We start from the raw sequence: 27,889 nt of genomic DNA, 5'->3' as shown, positions 1-27,889 counted from the left end.
TTACAAACAGGTGCTATAAACTGCAACTTTCTGGCTGATTGCCTGTAAAAGAGAGCGCACTGTTTCTTCTAGCTGCACCAACTGTTTGGCTTTGTCTTCCAAGACTTTTTGATTGTTCTCATACGTGCTTTCCAAATCTGCAGGAAAAAGGGAGGGAAAAAAACTTACCAACAGCTGACTATCAGATGTTTTTTGGGCAGTACAATGTGATGTAAGGAAAGTTGGGTGTCATACCTGTATTTAAATTATTAATTCAAATCATTGGATAGAAGAAGAAAGCCTGAGATTGGATAAAATACAAATCTGTGCCTGACAACTTGGATCTTAATACTATGGAAACAATGGGGAGGAGGAAGTACTTCCCTATAAATGAAAACACACAACTGTGTCCTTTGTAGAATCCCTAAGACATTTTTACAACATGAATCAAAGAAATACAGACTTGAAAGGACACTAGAGTGAGCATTGTTTCAGCTACAGACTACTCAGTGAGTCAGTGCAAATGAGAAGGGGTTGAAGTAAGGAAGAGTGAGTGGTGGTGGGTACAGCTTTTCCAGGTCTGGTAAAAGCAGTGGGAAAGCTCTCCTTTTTCCCTGGCTGGTAAGGGGAGAGGATCTCCATTTCAATAGATGGCTCTAAATTTGTAATTCTTAAACTGTTCTGTTGGAGTTAACTTTAGTTTTCAAAAAGCAACTTTCTTTGCTATCATTTTGGGCTATCATTTTGGGTTATGACCATGACACATCTTACTAGGATAACAGTGCTTGGATGGGAGATAGCCACAACTAAGGTGCTGCAGGAAGTGGGTGTTGGTGACTGAGGTGGGGTGATGCCACCTCTTGGATAGGTTGTCACTGCTTTTTTAGACTTTCAGGGTGCCATGGCACTTGACATATGTTAGGCTGGCCAAATTAGTTAGGATGAATTATGTTCTACCTAATCCTCCCAGCAGAAGTTTTAATTGGATAAAATTTTCATTTTCTTTCCTGAACAGTTGTGCAAGGTTACGTGCTGTTGAATAGTGACTGCATATCACCTCAGAAGTGGTTGTACCTTGGTGGTGGGTGAATTCATCTCTGTAGTGTGCAAAGTACATTTGGATCATTATTTCACATACTGCACGTATAAAGTGTATGAACTGCCAGCAATTAGTGTAATTGGTTAAAAATTAATTGTATTTTCTTCCTCCAGCTGATGAACATTAGCACAATTCATTCAGCACCATGAAACATTACTTCAAAATGTGAAAGGAAAACCTTTTCTCATGCAGGCAGGCTTACCCTTGAGCAGCTGGAGTTTGCTATTTGCTTGAGCTAACAATGTTTTAGCTTCATTCTGCAGCATTCCAGCTTTCCTCCTGGCATCAGCAGACTCTTCTGTTTTTTGGGCAATTAGGTTTTCCACTGTTTTATATTTGGCATTCAGTTCACTGTCGAGTACCTACAGTTTCAGATTCACAACACAAGGTGGGGTTATTGCACAGAAAACTATGCAAAGCAAATGCACATTTCACCACTTGAACAGATGGTCTGAAACCTTATTGTGGACAATAGATTAGAGCAGTGAGACTTCCTTTAACATAGAATTTTAAACTTCAGTTATTTGAAGGCTGAAATAAATCAGAATCCTTATTATGAAAGGTATTAGCAGACTTTTGGAGAGAACTCCATACAGCCTTAGAAAGACACTGTGATGTTTGCAGCATATTTATGATACTTAAAGATAACTCCTTACCAGACACTAACTATAGTAGCAGGATGGCCGGTTTTACATTAAGCTATGGAATTTTTTCTCCAGTGCCTGAAGCGATGGGTGTAATTCCCCTCCCAAGTGCCAAGTTACAACCCTTGTTTGACAGCTGAATAATGTATTGCACTTCCGTGCCCTCTCATTCACAGACCCTAAGGCATTTTGCAAAAGGTAAGAAAACAATATTAAAACCCATTTTATAGATGGTGAAACTGAGGCACAGGGAAGTGTTGACCAAGATAAATCAGTGGCAGTTGAGAGTAGAACTGAGATTTACTGATTTATAACCTTATAATTAATCCATTAGAATATGGAGATCGCTCACCTTTCCATGACTGACAGCTTTCTGCTAGTCTAGGAATTGGAAGTTGACTGCTTTTTTCTGCCATGTAGGCTGTTGCCAAAGCAAGTAGAAACTAATGTATTGGTAAGTGGAACCCAGTAGGGTAGTGCATTACCTTACTAATAAATGAACTGGTTGCAACAAGTCTGACCCAGTTCATGGAACAATGCCACTAATATTCCTGGACAGCCTAGCTCGCTGACCCCCCGTGCCCAAGCATGACAAGGTTATGGATAAACATGGAAGTAGCACTGAAATGCTCTCTTGTCCTGAATGCAGCTCCCATGGGTTGAGTTTTTGCAGAAGTCAGCTGACAGGTAGGTGTCTCACCTCTTTAACTTCTTCAGCATTTTGTTTCACAGCAGCAATGGTTTCTTCAATTTCTTCCACGTTCTCTGAATTTGTAGCAGCCTTTTGTTTAAGGTCTTCCACGCTCTTCTCTAGCTTAGTGAGACGTAGGGTGGCATTGTTTAAGGTTTCTTCAGATGCTGCATTTTCAGATTCAATCTGACCAGGAAAGAAAGAACAATTTAAATATTCCCCCAACAAAGCTGTGTGTTGATTTTTGAAATTAGCTTTCTGAAGGCAAGTCCTGACCAACTATTTAAAATGTCTGTTTCCAAAGTCTGTCATCAAACTGATATTGTTGCCATGAACATACCATGAAAGGGTTTTAAGAATACGACGGCTTCAATTCAAGTAAGGTAAGAGAGGGGAATCCATTTTGAAAGTGAACTAGGTTGTATGTCATTATAATGTACTTTACGAAATGGTGAGAAATGATCTTTCATTCCTTGTACAACCCAAACTGGTTGAAATCTGACTTTTGAATGTATAAGAATGCAAGATGAGCTGCAGTGTGCCTGTAATGAGTAAGGATAGAGTTTCACCAACTCCTGAGAGCATTGGAACACAGAGCTCCAAATGGGGGGAGGAAATGCATACTAGTACAAGATGTCACCGAGACATCTGCAATCTTTGGCTTCAGTTAATTGTAAACTCATGGGATTTCAACAAGCTTTTAAATGTCAGGAATCAGTCAAGTTACAGGGCAAAAAATTCCAGATTTGAAAATGTGAAAGGCATTTACCAAATCAACAGCTCAGGTGGCTCCATTTCTGTCCATATAAATGGAAAGAAAGCACTGCTGTGTCTTACCTTTCTCCAATAGATAAACAAATTGCTACGTAGTTTAGGATAATCTAATAATCTGAATATTGACACTAACAGATTTTAGTGCTTTACAGTTTTGTCAATGGGAAGATCTGTAAATGTGTTCTTGTGAACTGGACTTGATGAAATGAGAATGGCTCAAAGGTCTTCAAACTGAGGTGGAAAAGTTCTAATTCTAATTAGAGATATTTCTGTGACACCGACAGGTCAGAGCCATAGGCCAATTCACTGGTGTGTGGATATCAAAGAAAAGTTCAGTGTATTAGTGGGCATAGACCACTTCACTTAGGTGAAAACAATACCTATTAACACTTACCTACAAACCTGTTGATTGCTATCACATTACACTGCATATACCCTGTAATTAGGTAACCCTAGATTAAAGTGTATGTGTTAAAATGAGAAGATGTTTGATGTATAAAATTAGTGAAGGATTGTTGTTTGCTATTACAAACATCTGCATTTATGTATAACCCTGTAACTAAAATTATTCCTCAAAGAAACCTTGGAACGATAAATGAAAGAGAGTGCTAACACAAGTGCCATTGTGTTCAACAATGGAGATTCACAAACTCAATGTACATTGCTTATTCTTCAAAGGAAGGATCCATATGGGTAAAAACACTTGTCAAACTGCTCTCTATGTAAAGGAACTATAAATATGGATTTAAAAAAGGATAAATCATCTCTGAACTGTTTGGACACTCATGGGGAAGCATTTCCAGCTGCAAGACCGAGATCCCTGAAGTTATTTTGGTAACCCTGAGAGATTTATGGAAAATTAGCAATTACTACATCTCTTCGATCATTTTGGATTTACAAACTTAGATTCATCTGTTAATGTATTTTACATGCTTTATCTCTCAATAAATTATTTCTTTCTCTTAGCTAATAAACTTTTAGTTAGTTTACTAGAGAAATTGGCTGCCAGCCTTGTGTTTGGTGTGAGATTGAGAGTATCCATTGATCTGGAGTAAGTGACTGATACTTTGGGATTGGGAGTAACCTAATGTGATGTGATATTTGGTACAGTGACCAGTATCACAACTCCAGTAGTCTGGGTAGTGAGATGGGCTGTCGTGACTCCATGGTGATACTAATATAGGACATGTCTACACTACAAAGTTAAATCAACTTAATTTAAGTTGACAGCCAGCCGCCGCAGTAATTATAGTGATCCAGGAGTTCACATTTCTTACTGGCTTGGTGAAATCTAATAATAGAACATACCACCAGTTTAGGATGTCTGCCCTGTTTTCTGACAGTCTGACCTGAGTTTGGCGCACTCAGTTGTGAGCCACTCCAGACAGCATGACAATTTCATTCTTATAAATGCCCACTCGTACTGAGTGTAGAAGCCTGTGAGTTTAAGGCCCCATCTGCACTGCAATCCCCACAATACTGAGTAACCCATTTCAAACATGGCTACATTGTGCAGTGGGTGTATTAGGGCCTATGATTGGGAAGGGCCCTTCTCTCATTAATTGTAAAGCGTCTAGCAAGCACCTGTGGGCACTATTACTAATAATGATTTAATTCTTTACTTAAATAACTTCCGAACTGGTCACACTCCATGCATAGGGGGCTCTGCAATAACATCGCTGGGCAAACACACAGCAATTAATGAATGCTTCAGTAAAGCTTTAATTCTCTCATTCTCACACTGCAGTGGCATAGTCTTTTGCATGTGTGGAGAGTTGGCAGCATGGCTTGGCTACCAGCTGAGCACATGAAACACCAGCAGGAGCCAGGCCTTCTGCCTTGTAGGATTTTCTCGGGACACCGGTGGGATTGGAGGGCACATCTCAGATTATTCTGGCTTTCCTTGTTTTGCTCTTAATTCAGAGAAGTTTGCTGTTTCAAGAGCTCCCCTTTCAATAGCTAAAACAGTTCCGTAGCATCAGACTAGGTACACTGCCTGCTTCCTTAATGGATAGTTTTAAAATCTAGTTAGGACTCACTGAGGTAAGTAGGTCCTGAGTTCCTCTAATATCTTCATCCGCTTGTTTGATGGCCTTTTCAGCTGCATGTTGAGCCTTTTCGGCTTCTTCTAGTGCTGCTTTCACCATGTCCGCAGTGACTTTAACGTCTGTCGCACTCTTGCTGTGGAGCAGAAGTAACAACATAACATGCGACCCTGGAAATGTTTCACTCTGGCACGAGGAGGAACTTAAAGCCAGCGTGAATTTAGCTTATTATGGTTTTGTAAACTATTAGAATGAAAAATAGTCTGGTTCAAACTCCCTGATTTAAAAAGACAGCTGATACCAAACAGTGCAGTGCACATTACCTTGCTTTATTTGCTTCATCTAGCAGCATCTCGGCTCTGGCAATATCTCCAGCACTTTGCTGTAGGATAACTTCCACGTCAGAAAGGCTTTCCACACGCTCGCGGATCTCCTCGGTCAGGGACTGTAGTTGCTGCGGGGTGCTTGGCAGTTCCATGTTCAACACTTCATTAGCAACTGCCTCAATGCTATCCAGATCGGCACTCTCCTCTAAAATGCACAAATGCACTGGGGTGAGTGGACAGGTCTGGGGGGATTGGCAGGCCAGCCCCGCCAATGGCAAATTACACTACTGAAATTCTTGGCAGGATGGTTCCTTAAAAGCAAGAAACTGACAAGAAACAGCCATGGCAAATGAAACAAGCCACCACCCGGATTTGCAGAAAATAGGAGATGCTCAGTGAAGCCATCATATAGCGTAGGGCCCGGCTTAAGTCCCATTTCAGTCTCTGTTGAGGGGTTTTTCACCCTTGGATTGACCTCCAGTGGCTTGAGTGCCAGCCTGGGAATCAGGAATTCCACACTTCTACTAACACTGACTTACTTATGGCCTTAGGGAGTCTCAGACTTTATCTGCCCCCATTTCTCGGCTGTTGAAAGAGAATTTGACAACCTTCTGGAAACTAAGGATCAATTTGATAATGGATCAAATGTTCCATTGAAATCCATGGGAGTTCAACAGGAATGAATTTGGTCCAACATTTGTAGTGCTGTTTCGAGTGCTATAAACGTGAGATCCTAGGGAAGTACAAAATACTAGGAACTGAAATGGAATCAGAGGGTCATTCCTTTGGTGCACATTCATACATTTCTAAAGTGCAAGAGAACGATTCACAAGTTTAAATTAATTTAACAGCAACATTTCATGACTCTCGGGTTGAGGTTTAAAGCAAAAGTTGCTTTTATTGCTCAGATGGTCCTTTTTGGATGAATTCTATTGAGAAATGTTAGACATTCTGCTAGCCTATTTTCAGAGAGGTCTTCATAAAATTACTGTTGCATGATATTGTTTTTTGTAACATTTTGCAAACTAGTAGACTACCAACTCTGCCCATGCTGTAGATAGCTATTCGCGTACATTTCTCTGGGTAGCTGTATAATCTAATCTTGGAACCCTTTCTAAACACCATCATTTCCATGAGTCTTGTCTTGATTAAGCATTCCATTTAAGTTTAAGATTTTTATAAGCAGTGGAATCCACTGTGAAAGGCAAGGTTACCAATAGAAATTTGGCAGTTGATTCTTTGCACCATGCTGTGAAAAAATGCATCCCAGGAAGGAGGAGATAATCCTCCTTCAATCCTTTCAGTTCCATCATAGTTGGAATTTTAAAAATGTCAGCCACACCTCACCACCCAGCACTATTGCAGAGAAGAAGGCAAAAAGTCGGTTGTTAAAGCTGACTAGGAGATTGTCATGTTACTCCCATTAATTTCAAGGGAGCTGTGTAGCTAAATCTCCTACTCATTCAGCTTTGAAATTTCAACCATTAACTGTGCTAACCTGCACTGTGGAGGAGTGGAAGATCTTTGGGAAGAGGGAGGACAGTTTCCATGGGGGAGGTCTGTGATGTTTGTAGTCTAGCAGTTGCACACAAAACATTTGCTTACGTGCTAATATGTTCAGCCCTGTGCAAACACAGGAAGGAATGGACCTTGCCCAGGGGACCTTACTGCTGAACAGGGCCTTCTACTTAACCTATACAAATGTTCATATTTGTGTAGTTATTCTAGAGATGTCCTCCAAGGGTAGCCACATTCAGAACCACCAGTTTAAAGACCTATTAATAGCGTCCTGTTTTTCAGACCTTAAAGTACTGATTATGGCTGTGCAGAACAAAATGCAAGAACATACTTGGCCAGGTCTAAAAATTCAGTAATGCCATTTAATATTTTAAACAGAATATTACTGACAAATTCTGGGCTCATTTTCCTGTTGTCTAGCTTTTTCTTTCTGTTTCAAGAAGGTTTCATCATATATGTTTATTCTATCTGGCAAATGGAAAGAAGCTGTGTTACAGCTTTGAAAAGATGATTCAGAAGCACGGAGGAGGTTTTCAGTCATAACAAAAATAAAAATCAGTAATGTCAACTAAAGAAAAGATCATCCTTACGCATCAGAAATTCCCTGATCTGCTTAATAAGGTTTCTCAGATCTTCATTGCTTCTGTCCACTTGCTCTTTTGTGGCATTGGTTTTGAGCAAAACTTCTTGTGCATTTTGTTTTGCTTCATCTGCTCTCTGTTTTGCCTCGGAGACCTATGGGAGGTAAATAAAGTGGCCTTGTTTCACACTTCCTTGCACGTTAAGGCTTGTTTTGCAAACCAAAATGCAACTCTGAAATGGCAATTGATATTTGGAGTCCAAAGTTCTCTGGGAAATTTATTCTCCTAAAACCTACAGAATGCTTTTAAAAACATGCCGGACTCCACAACACCAATGTCACGTTAAACAATTCAGACTAAAGTTTAATGTTATTACATATGGAATTTCAATTTAAACAAGTTCATTTTATGAGGCTCTTTGAAAGGATAGTGCTGGTGAAGTTATACAACTGGAAAGAAATATTTTAAAATAAATGTCTGGGGGCAAAGTGTTCTGCTCATTAGTGGTTAGTCTTATATCAGAGCCTTGTTGAGGGAATTTCTTTCATTTTAAATTAATGTTTAACAGTCTACTTGAAAAGAGTTACCATTTTAGAGAGCTCTTCAACTTCCGCCAATGCACTGAGTATGTCTCTGTCAAAATCCATGGCTTTCTGCCACGCACCGTGGGCCACAGTAACCAACCCATCGCAGCCTGGCCCCCCGCATTTCTTTTCTCCTTCATCTGTTCGGCAGTTCAGACCACCACACTCTGAGTCAGCACAGGAAGCCCCGGGGGGAGTTCCACATGTCTGCAATAGACAGACAAGAAATAGTCATGCTTAATTGCCTTGGTTTTGAGAGGGTGGAGGGTATTAGGGAGGAAAGAGGACTAGGAGGGTTCAGATGATGCTGGAAACATTTAGTGGTAGCCCTGCCCCTGGCAGTGAAATCTCAGGAGAATGCTTGAGAAATAAATGGTAGCTCTAGTTGTTGTACTGCAGCTTCAAAAACTATGGCACTCCTTACTTCACACTTGTATCATTGTGAGATTTGTTACAGGCTAGAGTGATAGGGGAAGGAAAGCTCCTCTATACACACACAGTCCACCAGGCATGAGCAGTTTGGGTTATAATGGAGGTATGAAGCCAGTCATCCACCCTGCACTGGGAGGAGGGTCTTAGTGAATGACATGAAATCAGCAAAGACTTGGGTCTTTCAATGGAAAATTGCCCTCATACTTCTGCTAAAAATGAAGGGGGAAGAGAAGGGCCCTTCCTTCCTGAAGGCAAACCCATGGATCGAGCTGGTTGAAACTCAAACGTGCTCTTGGGGAAATTGTGACATTTCAGAATGTTTGTTCCAAACTGGAAGAAAACCAAAAATATTTTGAAATTTCCTCAAATGAAGTTTTCCAAAAGCTGCCATTTTGGGTCTGTCTAAGTGAAATATTTTGGTTACATCAAAATGTTTCATCCTGTGTTTGACTTTTTAAAAATTTTATATAAAATTTTAAAGTTGTTTCAGAAGAAAAAAAGAATTGAAATGTTCAAGTTTGACTTTATCAAAATGCTTTTTTCTCAAAATGAAATTTTGACAAAAATCAACATGTTCCCCTGCAAAGACTTGATTTTGATCAAACAGCATTTTCTAATGTAAGTACATTTGATCAGAAATGTTTTTACCAGCTCTATTCCTGAACTACCCCAGCGTTTGGCCAATAAATGGAATCATTTAAAAAAAAATCTTTAAGATGAAAGGTTGGGCAAAGTTTACTTTGTTTTGGCAGGAAATGGAAGGTGGAAGGAATGACAGTTGCAGAAAAACATTTTGCAGGCAATATCTCCCCCTAGGAACGGTTCATGAAACAAAACTATGTTAATTGTAAATGTTCTCGTTCTCTAACAAATCGCCATCTTCCTAGCTGTTTGGCATGCAATTCGCTATCATCCAGAAAGTAGATGATCCTGCAGGCGCCTGCACTTTCTTAAGGCTCCCAGCAACTAGTGATACTGCCTACAACTTTGATAAAACTTTATTTGAACAAGAGTTTCAATGCCAGTGGACCTGCTGGGTCCAGAAAAAGGAACAGTGTCATGTTAGAGAACAGTTCCTAAAAGGAAGGGAGAGAAATAGAGGGACAATGCAATCTTTAGAGAAATCATCCTGAAACCATACTGATGCCCCAAATCACTTAAATTAATAAATATGCCCCCTCCATCATATTTGCATGTTGAATTGTTTCCAGCTACAGCTGATTTACTTCAAAGGAAAGTTGTAGAAGGAACACTGTATGAATCTCCCAGGAAAAAGCTACATTCAGTCAGATTTACTGCTGTGCAGAATAAGCACCAGGCTGATCTTAGAGTGTCCTTTTGACTCAAGAGCTCAGAAAAAGGTCTGCTTTGTCTCAGATACATCAGAAAAGTCCAGGGCAAGCACCCAGTATGCATAAAGTGGTCACTGGCGCATTCCCAGGACATCCTCCCCCTTGCCTGCATAACTCTTCACAGAGGCGATCCCTGGCCACCATCCTCCTGCTTCCAGTCTCCTCTTCTCATTTTCACCGGACAAACCCACGTCTGGTGCCATGTCCTATTGGACAGGGACAGTCCACCACAAAACTAGGACTGTTCAGCTTTAAGCTAGATGAACGGCCTCCCTGAGCATGCATCTAGCTAAATACTACACAAGTGTAGGACAATGGGTAAAAAAAGATGGGAGAGAGGATAGATGCACCCAGTGAAAATTCCTGTAGATCCAAACCATGACGTCATCAAGAGTGAGGCTCAGGAAAGAAACCTGTTGAAGAAAAGTGGAGGACCCTAGTGGAGTAATTTTTGACCTCTTGTGGCTCATGATCTCAAAAATCTGTTTTATAATCATGTGGCTTATAATTCTTTGTGGGTGCAAAGGACTGTGGTCTTGGGAGGAAACAAGAGGAAACCAGCTGTCAGAGGGTGTGGATTGGAAATGGTAAGGGTGAAGTGGGTGGGGTTTGGAAGCCAATGGTCCACAAGCCATGGAACACTGTTCACAATATCTCACAGCACACGAGACCAGCGTTTTTCATAAACAAAACACACGTCAACAACACATCAGGCTCTGTTCAGCTGTAAACAGCCTGCCTTCCTGCCTGTCATTGCTTCAACAGCACCACTGTTTTTTCTCCGGTTCTACACCAAAGAAATCTTAACTCTGTACCTTCTCAGCCACTTCAGAAAGATCCAGACTTTGCAGCTTGCCTGCGAGTTCATCCAAAAGGCGTGACTGCTCCTCTTGTTTTGCCTTGAACTGGGCCTCTTGATCATTGATTAAGTCTTCCACTTCCTGTCGTGTCTGAGCTGACAATTCCACAAGGCTATCAGGGTGAAAAGTGGAGGCATTGACTCTCTCTTCTGCCTCCAGGGATATCTGAAAATATTTGGTGATACTGTCCAAGGCTCCTGCAGAAATTAGATCCAACTGTTTAGCAATCAGCCCATGTTGCTTAATTTACAGCACAATTTTTTACAGGGGGTCTAGTGGATGACAAAATTGTATAAGGTCAGTCCTCTATTAAACTGAAAACAAAAGTAACTGAAACATTAGTTCAAGCATACTAACAGTAATATCTCTGGGTCAAATTCTACTATCCTTAATCAAGCAATGTCCCTTTGATGGTCCCATTTGCTTTGATTTACAGAATTTGACTTGCTAATATTAAAATGTTTGAAAATTCTTCCAGCCTAAGGGTCTGATCCTGCTCCCACTGAAAGCAAAGGAAAATCTGGCCCCAGATGTATAAAGATAGATTTATTTACTTCTGTGACTCGTTGATTCCATGGGACTACTTGCTGAGTAGGTGCAATTCACCCATGAGCAGTGGGTCAGCACACAATCTATCCACCACTTAAATCCAGGCTTGACTGGGATATACATAGTACCCAATACTTGTGCAGGGGGAAATGAATGGTAGAATCTGGCCCTAATTTGTGACATACTCTTATTCATAAAGATTCATGCAATCTTTCATAGAGAAATGTAGTAATCTAATGTAACTAAATGTGAGCTAGAGTAACTTCAGTGATCTGTAGGTGTATTTAGCTTAGTATGTAACAAAATACCAGTATACCACAGGGTTTACTGTTGCTACATGGCCTCTTTCGACTGGTCTGTGAAATCTATATATTAAGAGGATTTAAGATGACTTTGTGCCCCAAGATTTTGAGCTAGCTTTGCAATGCACACAGAAATAGCGGCTTCAAAGAAATTCCTGCTAGATCAGCAACTCTGCCAAGACTCAGAAGGAAACTGCACTCAGAGGAACATGTTTTATTACTGTTGATTAACCTGATATTTAAAGCCATGCACGTATTTAATCATTCGCTGCCCCGTCTTTTTCCTTTTCCCCATGAGATAGACACCTCACCCTGGATATCGGAGATTTTTATAAACTCGAGTTGTTCTGCAAGTTCTTTCACAACGTGGTCTAGGCTCTTTGCATCTGTCTCCAGGGCCCTCAGATGAGTGCCCGTGTTATTGCTTTTTAATGCTATCACTGAGAGCTTGTCTTCCACTTCAGCCATCTTTTCTGTAACATCTGCTGTTAGCTTTCTGTAAGACAAACACAGAACTACATTTACTCGAGGAAAAAAATCAGCCTTGAATAATTTTTTTATAAAGAAAACTGTACAGTAGTTAAATTCCTGACACCCCTCCCCACCCAGTGCTGTAAGCTATTTGTAACAACTTGCCTTCCTAGAATACTGGTTTTGTTTTCTTTATCACAAAAAACTACTTTTTAATCTACAACACATTTATAAACTCAAAGCACCCAATTGCTCACAAAACAGCTGCTTTGTGTAAGATTAACTAGAGCCAGATTCCAGAACACTGGTGTCATGCTCTTGAACCATGGCAACTGCATAGGTCAGAGTGTCATTTACTATGATCCATACGTAATTTGCTTCACATCCCACACAGCTACAAATGCATTTTTTGATTACTACAAACTTGTGGGACAGAATAGAATTGAATGTCAGGAAAGAAACAAAAATTCTCTGAACACAATGGATTCTTTTAACTAATTTATAAATATCCCCTTTTGCCAGTGGCAGTGTCAGGGTGGAACATGTGGGGAGAAAACATCCCACCTCCAGCAAGAAAGATAAAGGAGAGGGATATCAGTTCTTTCCTCTCCATTCAGCAAGCTCTTCCCTGCTCTCTGGTCTTTTTGTTCCAGCAAAAACCCAGACTTCTGTTGCAAGGCCTAATAAAGTGGAACCAGAGATGATATTGCAGCCACGGTTCATTGACATAGGTATATGGTCATCAATGGGGCTTGAATCTGGGACTCCCAGCACCAAAAAATATCCAGCTATAAGTAGCTATAAGGCCTCAACTAATGGAAAAACTCAATGTACCTCACTAGGCTTTGGATCAGGACTATCCTCCCTGGGGCAAGATACTTGGGTGAAAGGAGCATGTGCCCCAAGCCCATGCATTACATATTAACCGATGTCAATTATTCCCATTACCACCACTCCAATAGTTGCTCCATCCTGGAAGCACAAGGCAGTTTTGTGTCTGAATCAGAGCTCGATTGACATCATCAGTAGGTGGCACTTACACAGCATTTGTCATCTTCAATGTGCCCTACAAACAATAAGGGCCCACCACTTCCCTCCCCCAGGCCTGGTGGAAGAGAGCAAAAGTGAGTGTTTTATAAAGGCTGTGTGAAGAAGAGTAGTTCCTCTGCATTCCCTCACCTCTCCTGGAATCCAGCAACTCTCTAGGGACATGGGGTAGTGGAGCTGGGGAGTGGTCACATATCAGTAACTACAAAACCTTCAAGAGTATTTTAGCCTCCCTTTTAGTTTGGCTGGGAACATTTTAAGATGCATGGAAAAGTCTCATCTTCCATCAACCGCTTTAAATCATTTTGAACAATAATTGTAATGATGGTTGGTGTTTAACCATCCTAGATTTCACAGGCGCTCACGTTACCCTACTCTATACTCTTTATTTTTAAATACAATGGATATGGGCCCTCTGCATCTTACACTTCATGAAATGGAGACAACCCGCGTTACAACACCACTGTTTTCTGTTGACAAGGTTTTCTTTTTTAGATTAGAAAGAGAAATCAGCATTGCTATCTAGATGGCTATAAAACAAAATTCCACTCTCTGCCCCAGCATTCTCTCATATAATAGCTGTGTTTGTCCTTTGCCCTGGGGGAATCGCAAGGAATCAACACAGACTGTCTCCATGTTAATTGGTTGGCAGGCTGACAAAATACAAGCACAGCCGCCCCTTCCAAAGTTTCAGAGGTCATGACAGTATTGGGTCCCAGCTTCCCCAGCTGCAGTTTGTTTGCTCGCAGTAGAAGCATACTAAGAGCACTGAAGGCCCAGTCCTGCCAGAAAATAAGCACTTTCAACCGTCACTGGGGAGTGGAGGCTGCTCAACACACTGGAGTATCAAGCCCTAACTGATCTGGAAATAGTCACACAACTTGTCCTGTACTCACCCTGCTTCCTCAAAGAGATTTCCAATGTTTTTAAGGGGTTCGGCAGCTGGATTTTGAGCAAGGATACTTTTAATTTCATTCAGTTTCTCTTCCACAGTGGTGACAGTCTGCTGGTAAGGGCCAGTGACCCCACTGATTTTCAGGATTTTTGCTCTCTCCAGGAACCTCTGTGTCCTACTGGTCAGTTCACTAATGATGATGTCCCACAGGGCGAAACATTGATGACATGGTGCACAGTCAGGGAAGATGCCAGAGTAGCCGCGGGTGCACTTGTCACAGCGGGGTCCCTCGACACCCTCCTTACAGACACACAGCCCCGTGGAGCGATTGCACTGAGGTGTCTGGATTCCACGAGGATCACAATCACAAGCTGAGAGGGGGAAAAGGTACAGAGCTTAGATAGGATGAAAACAATGATAATGTTGAAAGGAAAAAATCTTCTGTGATAAAACCAGAAGAACTTTAACCATAATGACCTGAATGTGAAATCAGTACATGTGCAAAATAGAGCATCAGCTACATACAATGATAGGACAGGAAGGGACCTCGAGAGGTTACCTAATCCAGTCCCCTGCACTTATGACAGGACCAAGCATTATCTAGGCCATGCCTGACAGGTGTTTGTCTAACCTGCTAAAAAACTAAAAATCTCCAATGATGGAGATTCCACAACCATAATACGCAAATTATTCCAGTGCATAACTACCCTGACAGTTAGGAAGCTTTTCCTAATGTCCAACCTAAATCGCCCTTGCTGCAATTTAAGCCCATTGCATCTTGTCCTATCCTCAGAGATTATAGAGAACAATTTTTCTCCTTCCTCCTTGTAACAACCTTTTATGTACTTGAAAACTGCTATGTCCCCTCTCAGTCTTCAATTCTCCAGACTAAACAAACCCAATTTTTTTCAATCTTCCCTGATAGGTCATGTTTTCTAGACCTCAAAGAATTTTTGTTACTTTTCTCTGGACCTTCTCCAGTGTGTCCACAACTTTTCTGAAATGTGGCACCCAGAACTGGGCACAATACTCCAGTTGAGGCGTAGTCAGCACGGAGTAGAGTGGAAGAATTATTTCTTGTGTTTTGCTTACAACACTCCTGCTAATACATCCCAGAATGATGGTTGCTTTTTTTGCAACAGTGGTACACTGTTGACTCATATTTAGCTTGTGATCCACTACGACCCCCAGATCCCTTTCTGCGGTACTCTTTCCTATGCAGTCATTTCCCATTTTCTACGTGTGCAACTGGTTGTTCCTTCCTAAGTTGAGTACTTTGCATTTGTCCTTACTGAATTTCATCCTGTTTACTTCAGACCAGCTGGACAGATTTACATGCATCTCCCTACCTTGCCATGAATGCCAGGACCGAATGTTATAAAAGGAGGACAAAGAGATACAAGAGGGAAGAAATCCATAGAGACTTTTAGGATCCATTTCACATGATTCAGAAAGAGTCACAATGTGTATTAGGAACTGGATTTGTGTTGGAATCTGTGACCAAAAGTTTGAGAGTATTTTGTTTTTCTGGTCACCCCCATTACGGAAAGCCAGGCCATTCTTGAGAAATGTTGATCTGGATTTAAAATGATACGTTTGTATGTATGCATGCAATTTGGCTCCACAGTTACATTTTGGGCCAGTCTCTGGTACGTATTCATGGTTAGGATGAAATTAGGGCAAGGGAAGGGGGGTAGGAAGAAATACCAGGGAATAACGAAACCTTATTTGCAATGAGGAGAAAGGCAGACAAATGTCTTAAAATTCTACCAAATAGGAGCCAAATGTCACAAGAGTCCACACTCTCCTTGTAATTGTAGAGTGAAGACAAATTTTACTTATGAATTAGGACAACAAACAATTTCTATTGAGCTAATCAGGAAGAGGCAAGTAAAAGCAAATGCAATTAGTTAGTATATAAACATTTGTCTACATTGATATGCAAACAGGTGTGCCCCCCCCCCCCCCCCGACTCCTGATGAATTGCTGATTGTAGTCCTTGTGGTAAATCCTGGGCACCCCAGATTTACAAACTGACTGTACAAATGTATTTCTAGTTGGCCCTAATACACAGGTGAGAGGATTATTAAATTGATGTGCTACACTGCTGGTTTTTTTTAAATCCATTTGCACTTTGTATGTAATCTGTCTAAGAGAAGCAGCATTTACAAGCAGCGGAATTTTGAGTTTCTACCTGACCTCTCCCCAAATAGCCAGGTAGAAGAAGTGGAGAGGAAATTACCAACCTTCAAAGCTTTTAATAAAAAGAGATGGCAGCAAAGAACAAAAGGGAGAGGCCTTGCAACTATGCTGGAAGTGCCATTCACATCTTCATGGTGAAGTGAACCCAAAATAGATCAAACGCACATTCCTTTAACATCCAAGAAGAGGACTTTGACACCCAGCAGATGAAAGCCTTCAGTTACACATCACATCTTTCAAGAATACTTCATAAACGTAACACGTACAAATGGGCCATAAATCCATCAAGAACATGGTATTAGTATGTTTCTCTAGCCAGAGTTATAGGCTGTTGTTAAAGTCCCTTCTGAAAATGTCCACGTTCTTGCTAAACAGGCATTCCTCCTTGAAAATGACAAGGAAGCAAAATAAAGCTGGTCATCTATACTGCTTGCTTTCATGCCATGACTTCATAATATAACCTTAGTCCTTAACCAATTTAAAAAAAAAAGACCTTAAAGGAACAAATTGCTTCATAAACAAAAACTGCTTTCTTCTAGAGCATGGATACCAAAATACAGAAATGACTTCTGTTGCAGGCAAGTCAGTTTATGTCTGCACAATTTAGCAAAATAGTCCTTTTGTTCTCTGAATTGTACTCCATCATAAGTGATTGTTTTTACTTTACATCAAAGTGCTCAAGTATTCCCACAGCAATTTACTCTGGAATCTATTCCCCACAGGCAAATCATCAAGCTCCTATTTGAAGGAGGGTCAGTTAACCCTTTCATCAACTATTACTCCTGGGGAATAAGACACTCAGTATAATGGTCAATTATCCACATTCCATTATACAGATGTAACAAAAGTAGAGTAACTGGTATGTGTTTTTTCCCCCTCAAAGAGCCCTAGATTATATTGTATTACATGTGAATTCAGCAAATCAGATCACTGTTTTATTTATCATTTATCTGCAGACTTAAAAAGCAACCAGTTAAGACCCTGTAGGCCATTCTAATCTGGCTTTCCAACCAGATCACAGCAAGCAAATAACACGCTTTTTACATGATACATTTACATGATAAAGTGCACCCAAATACGGTGCTCCACTTTGGAGACTCACAGAAACAAAACAAAAGAGAATATGCGGGGCGAGGGGGGGCGGGGAGGGCTGAAATTAAGCATCACCCAGTCCCCAAATTTATTCAGGATAAACCAAGCTCTGTGCTTCAACTGTCAGCAGAAACATGTGCTAAGTACAGCGAAGATATAGTATCTAAGAAGCCATTATCAACCACAGAAATCCAGAAATCTACAGACTCTCATGGGAATAAATCCAGCATGTAGAAAATGGTTTGTAAAAATAGCACTTTTACACTTTCACTATCTGTTATTTGTGATGTTTTGTAACCCAAGTCGTGAACTGCTACTAAACCAGAAGATCAAACACAAGTTTATTTCTAAGTGAAACAATCTTAGTTTAAGGGAAAACCTCCCCAATGGCTAGTATAACAAGAAACAATAGAAACAAAAAGCAGAGCTTTACTTCAGTCACTTTTTAATTTGGGAGGAATTTTTACATGTTTGTGGTATGGTGTCTCTAGCTAGAGCTGCTTTGTACTTCCTCTGTAGCAGCAACCGGAATATTTATTGAATTCTCATACAGAATAAATCACCTGTTTGCCTTGCTACTTATATATAACTGTCACTAACCTAACCACCACTCCACCCATACTACACTACTTGATTATTATAATTTTGATTTAGTTAGATGTAAAATAATTTTAAATGTCTCCCATCCAAGGCTTCCTGCCACATCACTAACACAATCAAATCCCAGAAGCATTAATCATTTCAACAGGACCTCAGGCAGCCAGACACTTTCAGAAACTCATTTTTATCCCTTCATCACACTGTGGGAAACAAACCCTCAGCCTTCTGCAAACACTCTATCAAACAGGTATCTCATGAAGTGTGCCCAAAAGGTCACCAAATTTAAGCTATCTCACACCATGCGGGATGGGGAAGCAAGTTCCAAAGTCCTGGAACCCTCACAGAGAGGGACGAGCTCAAATGCCTCTGCTGACTACAACTGTGGCAGGATGGCATATGGAGGGCAGGCCAGTCCCAGGACATTTAATGTTTTAGAGGTCACAACCAACACCATCAGCTCCACCCAGAAACCAGTGGGCAGCCAGTGCAGATTTTGGAGCACTGGCATCGCATGCAGCTTGTGAGATGCCCTATTCAATAAGCAGTCCACTGCTTGCTGCACCAGCTTCAGTCTCTGAATGATTTTAAAGTGTAGCCCCATCCAGAGCGCCTCGCAACAGTGTAATCGTGAGGTAACAAAAACACAGATGACAGTGGCATGCAAAAGGAAAGGTTGCAACTTCCTAGCCAGATGCAGATGGCAATAACTGACTAGGTTAATGCTGTAATATGATCCTCAGGCAGCTACTGGAGAGCTAAAATCATCCTTACACTAGAATTCTTGCTCATTAATGATGGGCACGCTCCCTCAGTCAAAGGAATTAATGTGGCATTAATACTGACAAGCTGAAGAGGGACCAACCACTGTCACAGAATTTTAAGTGACACTTTACTGTCACTGTAGCTGTTCAGTGCCTAGTTTACAAGATGAGGATGCAAAGTTATTAGCTTAAACCTGGTCATCTGATTTTCCCAAGGAAGAACAAGAAACCATCAAAGACATCCAGGGACACAAGAGTGTTTCAGTGCATATCTAATTGCTGGAACTCACCCCCAGAGGTCACTTAGGAGTCTGAGTATTAGGGGCTAATACTGCAAATCCTATAAGAACACTGAAGGCCTTTTAAGCAAATATAAAGGACATGATTAGAAACTGGGGGAGAATGAAAGCCACACAGATGCTGAAATTACAGAGGAGTCTTTGGTCTTTACATTTCTGCTCAAAACAGATTTAAATGCTTTAATCAGCTATGGTCACTAACTGCCTTTAAAACAAATAATTGATTGTTCTCTTTTCACATGGGATGGTGGAAGAAAGGCAAGGGTGGGGTAAAGAGCTGCAAATTAATACACGAAAAACTGCTTGCTTTGCAGGTTAGGATTAATTAGGAGAGGATGATCAAACGTGTTCCTTCGTAAATGGAAAGAGATACAGTGATCAAAACTCTCATTAAAGAACATGCATTCTAGCCTGATCATAAATCTAAATTTTTCCCTGTGAAAAATGTTGTGGAGGTAGAAAAAGTCCTTCTTTTGAAATGAGAGAGACAAGGTGGGTGAGGTGATACTTTTTATTCGACCAACTTCTGATGGTGAAAGAGACAAGCTTTCAAGCTTACACAGAGCTCTTCTTCAGGTCTCGTTTTTCCCACAGACCTGTTTGGGTTGGGTAGGTGCAACCAAAAAATCTGGGGTGGGGGGGAGGGATGGGAGGAAGGCAGAGGTGACCCTGCATGCCTCACCCACGCATCACCTCTGCTGTGTGCTTGTCTCTACTAGTATTATAACGGTGGTGCCAGAAGTGAACCTATTAGTGCCCTCTCTATGCAACAGTAACTACTCCATTTTGAATGAATGTTCTCATTCCATGGAGCCACTTCAATATAGGTAGATGATCCACAACAGTGCTCAGAGACAGAAAGCTGGTTCAGAGGCATGATGGCCAAGGTTTTCACAAGTGACTAGTGATTCAGGAGGCCTGATATGAGATGTCTAAAAGGGGCTGGATTTTTAGGAATGTCAGGTACCAACCTGTCCTCTGAAAACCTGGGCCCATTAAGGTCTTTCCAGACCCAAACCTGAGGCATCCCAAATAACTAGTGACTTCCTAAAATCTTGGCCTTGGTTATTTTTTTTTAACTTAAGATATTTAAAATTGTAAAGGGTGTCATAGCAGTAGGGGCAATAGAGATCTCCACCCCAATGATTTCTCATGAACTATCTGATCCTGTTTCCATTGGAGCCAATTGACTCAAAACTTCTTGCAGCAGCTTCAGAGCACAGTGTACTTAGGTTGATATGGTAAACCATGCAAGTTTCAGAGTCTCAGACAGAAGCCTTTTGCAGCAGCTGGATGACGATCCAGTTCCACAGACCTCTGTGGATAAATATGATTTGTTACAAGGCTTTTGTAAAGGGAAATCATGCCTCACCAATCTACTGAAATTCTTTGAGGGAGTCAACAAACATATGGACAAGGGTGATCCAGTGGATATAGTGTACTTGGACTTTCAGAAAGCCTTTGATAAGTTCCCTCACCAAAGGCTCTTAAACAAACTAATCAGTCATGGGTAAACAGCGAAGTGGCAAAATCTGCAGACAATACAAAATTACTCAAGATAGTTAAGTCCAAAGCAGACTGCGAAGAAGAGTTACAAAAGGATCTCACAAAACTTGGTGACTGAGCAACAAAATGGCAGATGAAATTCAATGTTGATAAATGCAAAGTAATGCACATTGGAGAATATAATCCCAACTATAAATACAAAATGAGGGGCTCTAAAATTAGCTGTTACTACTCAGAAAGAGATCTTGAAGTCACTGTGCATAGTTCTCTGAAAACATCCTCTCAATGTGCAGCAGTAGTCAAAAAAAGGAAACAGAATGCTAGGAACCATTAGGAAAAGGGTAGATAATCAGACAGAAAATACCATAATGTCACTGTATAAATCCATGGCACACCCACATCTTGAATTCTGTGTGCAGATCCAGTTGCCCCATCTTAAAATAGATATATTGGAATTGGAAAAGGTACAGAGAAAGCCAGCAAAAATGATTAAGGGTATGGAACAACTTCCATCTGAGGGAGATTAAAAAGACTGGGATTTTTCAACTTGGAAAAGAGAGGACTAAAAGGGGATATGATAGAAGTCTATACAATCTTTACTGGTGTGGCAAAAGTGAATAAGGAAATGTCATTTATTCTTTCGCATAGCACAAGAACTAGGGTTCATGCAATACAATTAATAGGCAGGAGGTTTAAAACAAACAAAAGGAAATACTGCTTCACAAAATGCACAGTTAACATATTGAAATCATTACCAGGGGATGCTGTGAAGGCCAAAATTATAACAGGTTCAAAAAAGAATGAGATAAGTTCCTGGAGGATAGGTCCTTCAATAGCTATTAGTCAGGATGGTCAAGGATGCAACCCCATTCTCTGAGTGTCCCTACCCTCTGTTTGTCAGAAGCTGGGAGTGGATGACAGGGAATGGGGATCACTTGATGATACCTGTTCTGTTCATTCCCTCTGAAGCACCTGGCACTGGCCACTGTCGGAAGACAGGATGCTGGGCTAGATGGACCATTGGTCTGACCCAGTATGGCTGTTCTTATGCCCCAGGCCAAATGCCCCCGTCCCAGCACTTGACCTGTGGAAGATGCTAGCAATGAATCCCATCACCACACAACACTCACATGCTTAGGGGTGTTACAAATTCAAAACTCAGACCAGGTTTGTATCACATCCCAAGACCTAGTAAAAACCAGAGAACTTTAACCATTTAGGCACTTGATAGAGTGGAACTGAGAGCAGCTTTGACTCCCTCTGCTGCGGCTCCATGGAGTGGAGTGGGGAGGCAGGATTCTCTCTTTGCAGCCCCAGAGATTCATGACCTCTTGGGGTCACAGAGCAAGTTCCTATCAACTGGCCCATGGCACAGGGAGTAGCTGAGTTCTCTGGAGTTCTTCAGCACATAAGGTTTTGGTCATCCAAAGGAGGCTTGACCAACCCCAAGATAAGTTTGCATGCTGATGAGCTGGTATCTATGGCCTTGGCTCAGAAAAGCATGGGTGCTTTCTGCTAGATGGGACCCCAAGGGGGATGAAATTTTATAGGTAAGCAAGTCTGCTGTGTTGCTGTAAAATGGGGGGGAGGGTTGGTTACTGGATTTGATAGAAGGTTTAAAGCTACATTGAAAAAAGGTGTTCTGAATATTATATTATTGCTTTTTCACTTCAGAGTCATTAAAAAGCAGGTTTTTACCTGTTCAAAGGAGAGCAGAAACCAAATAAATGGTCAGAAATGCTGGCACACAGCAAAGTCTTGCTGATAAAATGTACTGATGGATTCCATCAATAAACCTTGATGGAGAGAGCTGATATCAGGAGACAATCACTGCCCTGAAGCATTATGAGATTGAAGGCACAGTCAGCAGCATTTAATCAGAGGAACACATGCAGCCCTGGGGAAAGCAATAAATATGCTAGTTTGCTCAGAAGAAATCTAATACATGCTGTGCCACCAAGTAACTTCAAGAGTGTTTTATCTTTATCCCTAACAGCTCCTGAATAGCCGAGACGCCCATATCTGTTTAGGTAGGGGTTCCAAGGAAGATCAGTTGAAAAGGATTTATTAAAAGACCACAGCAAGTACGTTTTTCCCTGCAGAAAACATACCTTAATTTAATCTAGGAGGCTGTTGCAAACCCTCCTGGCCAAATCTCCTATTTAAACAGATCACAGATACAAGTTTGTTCTGGTCTGGACAATGTCTCAAGTTTCTTTCCCCTATTAATAAACAGACTTGCTTATAACAGAGTGACACACAGAATTCAGTTTTCTAAACAATCCATTTAATCAGGTTCTGGTATTTGGCTGGTTGTAGCATACTGACTGACTAGCTAAGTGCACTGTGCCTTTATGCAGTTTGAAACAAAGAGAATAATCTTTTGCTAAAGTTTATATACCTTGTGTACTCAGTAAAATTCCTTTTAACATAATCTAAAGTAACATAAGAGGATGTATATAGAGACAGAAAACTCCAATACACTAAATCTTTTTGTAAATAGAATCAAAAGTAAAAACCTAAAGACAAGGGAAATACATTTCCAGGTTGACACTCAAACCCATAAATCTTGCTACTTTAAGATGTCCTCTTGCTACAGTAGTAGCTTGACAATGTGGAAAAATTGCTACATAGTAAAAGTTAAGCAATCATTTATTTAGCAATAAACCTATTTATTTGGAATTAAAGACCAGTTCTTATTATAAACCTACACAAATCTACCTTGTTCACCAGGCTTCAGCTAGAATTGTATTGCATCTGCCCATCTTTACTAAGACAGCATACCAGAGAGATGCCAAACATGGACATGTTTCTTTATACCATTATGAATGCAAACATCATAACATTAAGAAAGGTGCTGCCAAAGACAGTAAAAAAACCTTACTCTTGTTTATAATGCCTTAACTACTTGACATATTTTCCCCTGTTGGTCTCTCTTTTCTATATGTAAAATGCATGCTCACCGCCAAGGCATATATGAATACACAGAGTTGCTGAAATGAATGCAGTTTTGTTTCTTTCTGTGTACACAAACATAATCAAAGTGGTCAGCATCAAAGCCAGTAACAGAGCTTGCAATATTTAGGGCAACATAAACAACTATTTTACACAAACTAGTCAGCAGGGTCCCTTTAAAAGAAGGTGAAAAGGAGTTTGAAGGATTCCAATCACTGAAAGTGTACATGGGCCATTTAAAACACAGCATGAGGAAAGGGGGCAGGGAAAATTAGACTCACCTTGGCATGCCACATTTGGATCACCCCAGAAATGCTCTTGGCACTCACTGCAGGTGCGCCCTCCAAACCCAGGCATGCACTGACACTGCCCAGTGAACTGTTAAACATAGGAGCAGAACAGAAAGTGAATTGGTTTTCCTTCCTGGAGGGAAACATCACCAAAACTCTCAGAGCTATTCTAAGGTTTATGGGGAACATTCTCAGGTAGAGAGTCATTGTGGTCTCTTCATTTATTGACAAAGACTCAGCAGCTGAGCTCACTAACAGGAAGCTGGTTTTAAACAACACGGCTGGACACGGACTAAAGCTGAATGATAAAAACAATTTAAGAAAATCTGATGCTTTACCTCTCTGGACCAGATCCTAATTTCCTTTCTACCCTTGTGTGGACTCTCTGGCAGAACATAATATTTAGACCTGAAGCAGTATGGCCAAATTTTCAAGACTGCCAAGGCCCTACGGCTCCCATCAACTTTAAAAATGGAGTTGTGGTGCTCAACACTTCTGATAACCCAGCCCTTCTTGCAGTGCATGCACCGGGGAAGAAATATTATTTGGGGTATAGAGACAATGCCTGAGCCTTTTTTTAAATTCCTCTGGTGTTTGTCCATGAACTGCCATTTTTGTCATGACTTTCCCACAGCCCTAGCAGTTATACAGCCTATCGAGAACATTACCTACTCTTCTTGAAGGAAATGTTTGAAATCTGATTTACGAAGCCATTGTACAGCTTTACTGTGAATACAGCCAATAACTGTGCAGAGGAGTATTTTGCTGGATAGCACTAATGAGGCCCCATGCATTTCTTACCTCATTACACGATGGCCCGAAGGAACGGGCAACATCGCACTCACACAGTTCACATCCAGTTCCGCTGGCCAGTCTCCAAGTGTTTGGTGCACAGTGATCACAGTTCTGCCCAATCACATTGGGAAGGCAGTGGCACTGACCAGTTGTTTTCTCACACCGACAGTCTTCTGAGCTATTGCAGTGCTCTCGCACCGATCCCAAGTAATTACAGACACACTCTGTAATGGAAGAGCAAACAGCCTGACTGACTGTGCTGTGCTAGCATAAAAACACATTAAACTTGAGTTCAAACCTAAATGTCTGTGTTACAGACAGAGAAGATGGTTTCCAGGGAGACAACATGATCCTATTCATATGGAGAAAGTTACACTAACATCCCTACGGGCATGTCCTGGCATTGTAAAAGTTACTTAGAAAACAGATACATTTTTGGAGGGAAAGCCTAATGAAGCACCCTGTAAAGCCTGTCTAGGTACAGGGGCCATGGTAATGAGTGCAGCATAAATACCCAGGTGGATAGACGGTAAATGGTCTTCTCATTAAAATGCCTCTATTAATTTTTTAGAACTTATGCTGAAAGTTATTAACAATGCAAAGATGCAGACAAATTTCAGCATCATGCTACATCTGTTTCCAAATTGATTTGAGCAATAGCGTAACTAAGGCTTAATCCTGCGAAGTGCTCCTGTGATATGCACTGTAGTACGGTTGAGGATTCTAAGCATTGTGCAGGACTAGGACCACCTATAATAGGCAGAAATAGGGACTCTAAGTACAGCTATACTCTGAAAAGTGAATTTTATAAGGGAGACACCATAGGGCTCTACATTTATTGTCTCCATATAAATGTGCTCTCTTTACAAAGTGGAAAAGATTATTAGTTTCCAAGCACCAGTTTCCAAGCCCTGCCAAACTCACCCTGGGATCCGAAACCCAGGCTGGATTCTTTCTGGTTCACACATAGCCACCGGAAACAGAGACTCTGCAACACAGATCTTGTTAAAAATTTGGTGGATGATAGGTGACCCAGAATAGAAGTCAGCTCCCTCCTTCAAGGAGGTGTTTGCTCTGTAGGGCTAACAGAAATAGTAAAAAACACTGGGGTTTTTTTTGTGATTAACGTAAGCAGGCATGACTCTGGATAAACACAAAGAGTAGCACTCTGGAGTAAATTTTTTAAAAAACAAACAAAACTCCACCATTATGTGACTGTAACCAGGCTTAACACTTATCATTCCCTGATGCAGCCCTTCCTTCTAAGATTCCAGAAACTTCCCACTCCTGCTGTTCTTTAACATCCCAGGAATGTTTATGTATACAAAAGCCAAGTCTTCAGGGTTTAAGAAGCAGCAGGAAATGGCCATGCTCAATCTCTTGATAAGAGGGAAACAATGAATGCTAACAAGAAGGCAGGAAACCCTAATCCCACAAGAGCCTTATCCTTTCAGTTGTTTGGACATGTAAATGCTAGGTATCTCATCTCTCCCTGTTAAACTAAAGACTCCTGCCCGCTAAAGAATCACACTGAATGCAAGAAAACATGCCCAATTTTAGCCAGAGGTAATTAGGTTCCTACCATCAGTTTAATCAGAAATGGTTCCGGGTAAATTAAAAATACTTTAGATTATCTGCCATCCTCCATTAATGTACTGAGACCACCTGCAAGATCAACAGCTCCACAGTTTATTACACTTCATGATATTCCAGAGTTTAATGGAGGTAAATGACTTCTGGCTAGTGCTGCAGAGATAAGGAACGGGAAGTCCGCTGCCCCCACTTACTTCTACAATCTTGTTGCAGTGCATGTCCATAGTACCCAGATTTACACAAGTGGCAGTTTTCACCCTCAGTTTGATACAAGCACTTCAGGCACTTTCCTGACCGCTTGTCACAGGCCCCTGAATCAGTCATGTCAATGTTGTTGTTACACTGGCACTGCTGGCAGACTCCACCTATCTCTTCAGGGTCTCCAAAGAAACCAGAAGCACATTCATCACATCTGCTTCCTGTTTAAACAAACAAATGATCAATAAACTAAGGAATTATTATTTCAGCTCGTTAACATATAAATCAATAAACAGCAAGACAGTGTGCCAAGAGATGGAAGGTGAGTAATTGAAAGGAAATTGAGTTCAAATATATTTAGAGAAACAAAATACAATATTCTCAGCAGGTGTAAGTCGAGTAAATCCATTGATTTCAATGGAGTTGAGCCAATTTATAGCAGGGCAGGATACAGTTCCTTGTCATGGACTTCAGAACTCAAGGCCCCGATTCAGGAAAGTACTTGCACATGTGTTAATGGGCATCCCTATTCAGGACAGCACTGAAGCATATGCTTAAGTTTAAGCCTTTTGACTTCAGTACTGTCCTCAGCAGAGACGCTTTGCTGAGCCATGACTCAAATTAACTTCTAACATCATAACCATTCATTACGATGTAGAGAGATACAGACATTTTTGCTGTGCAAGACGTTCTTTCCTAGCTTTTTCAAAGTGCCGCTCCTGCCTGCAGTATATGTCTGCTGGCTGGGAGTGGTTCTTATAATGCCATTATTTATATATCGCTACAGGGGTACATGGTGCTTCACAGACACACAAAATCAAAGACTTGCTCTTAAGGTGCCTACAATTTAAATTAAACTGAACAATAAATACTGGGTGGAGACATCTGGCAGATATAGGAATAATATGGGTGGGTAACCTCTCTCTCACTTCTACTGATTTTCCAGTGAATGCATATACATGTTGCTTGCCAGGGATTGGTCCTTAATTTGTAAATAAAAACTACAACACTTACAAATATTGGTACTACAGTTACTTCTACCAGTACATATCCTACCTAGTGCTGTCTACTTCCCTCTGCATATTCCCTCTCTGTAGCCAGATTAAAGCACATGGTATTTACCTATGTAGCCCACATTACAGACACACACCACTTGCAGAGTAATAGGATCTTGATAACAGCTGCTGGCAAACTGACGCCCACTTTCTGGGCCATCTGGACAAAGGCAAGGCCGACAATGATCTCCTGATCCTAGGACAGGGTCTCCGTAATAGCCACCAAGGCACCTGTATTAAGTAAAGGCCTGTGAGATCGCAGGCAGATGCTATACAAACTATTTCTTCTGATATGAAATCATACTATAATTGTTTTCAATGACTGGAGGGAAAAGGGAGAAGGATTACAGCACAGTACATCTTTTATAAGTCTCCAATTGCTATTCACAGCATG

At 41.0% G+C, this 27,889-nt stretch overlaps 1 protein-coding gene across 1 annotated transcript in view; it reads right to left on the bottom strand.

Annotated features, from left to right (window-relative positions):
- The window catches only part of LAMB1 (laminin subunit beta 1), a 57,058-nt gene continuing 29,169 nt past the window's right edge, over nucleotides 1-27,889 (bottom strand). The window contains exons 20-33 of the mRNA XM_067564434.1: nucleotides 27,563-27,726; nucleotides 26,437-26,661; nucleotides 24,656-24,873; nucleotides 23,846-23,942; nucleotides 14,151-14,520; nucleotides 12,048-12,232; nucleotides 10,841-11,082; nucleotides 8,245-8,448; nucleotides 7,667-7,811; nucleotides 5,556-5,763; nucleotides 5,227-5,368; nucleotides 2,423-2,599; nucleotides 1,281-1,440; nucleotides 1-137 (exon numbers count right to left, since the gene is read on the bottom strand). Coding sequence (XP_067420535.1) covers nucleotides 1-137; nucleotides 1,281-1,440; nucleotides 2,423-2,599; nucleotides 5,227-5,368; nucleotides 5,556-5,763; nucleotides 7,667-7,811; nucleotides 8,245-8,448; nucleotides 10,841-11,082; nucleotides 12,048-12,232; nucleotides 14,151-14,520; nucleotides 23,846-23,942; nucleotides 24,656-24,873; nucleotides 26,437-26,661; nucleotides 27,563-27,726 — 2,674 coding nt within the window. The remainder of the gene's footprint in view (nucleotides 138-1,280; nucleotides 1,441-2,422; nucleotides 2,600-5,226; nucleotides 5,369-5,555; nucleotides 5,764-7,666; nucleotides 7,812-8,244; nucleotides 8,449-10,840; nucleotides 11,083-12,047; nucleotides 12,233-14,150; nucleotides 14,521-23,845; nucleotides 23,943-24,655; nucleotides 24,874-26,436; nucleotides 26,662-27,562; nucleotides 27,727-27,889) is intronic.

The sequence above is a fragment of the Emydura macquarii genome, unplaced genomic scaffold (assembly GCF_026122565.2).
Source record: "Emydura macquarii macquarii isolate MOO-44397 ecotype Brisbane River unplaced genomic scaffold, CSIRO-AGI_Emac_v2 contig_2636, whole genome shotgun sequence".
Taxonomy (NCBI): domain Eukaryota; kingdom Metazoa; phylum Chordata; order Testudines; family Chelidae; genus Emydura; species Emydura macquarii.
This window is presented reverse-complemented; position numbering and strand designations above follow the sequence as displayed.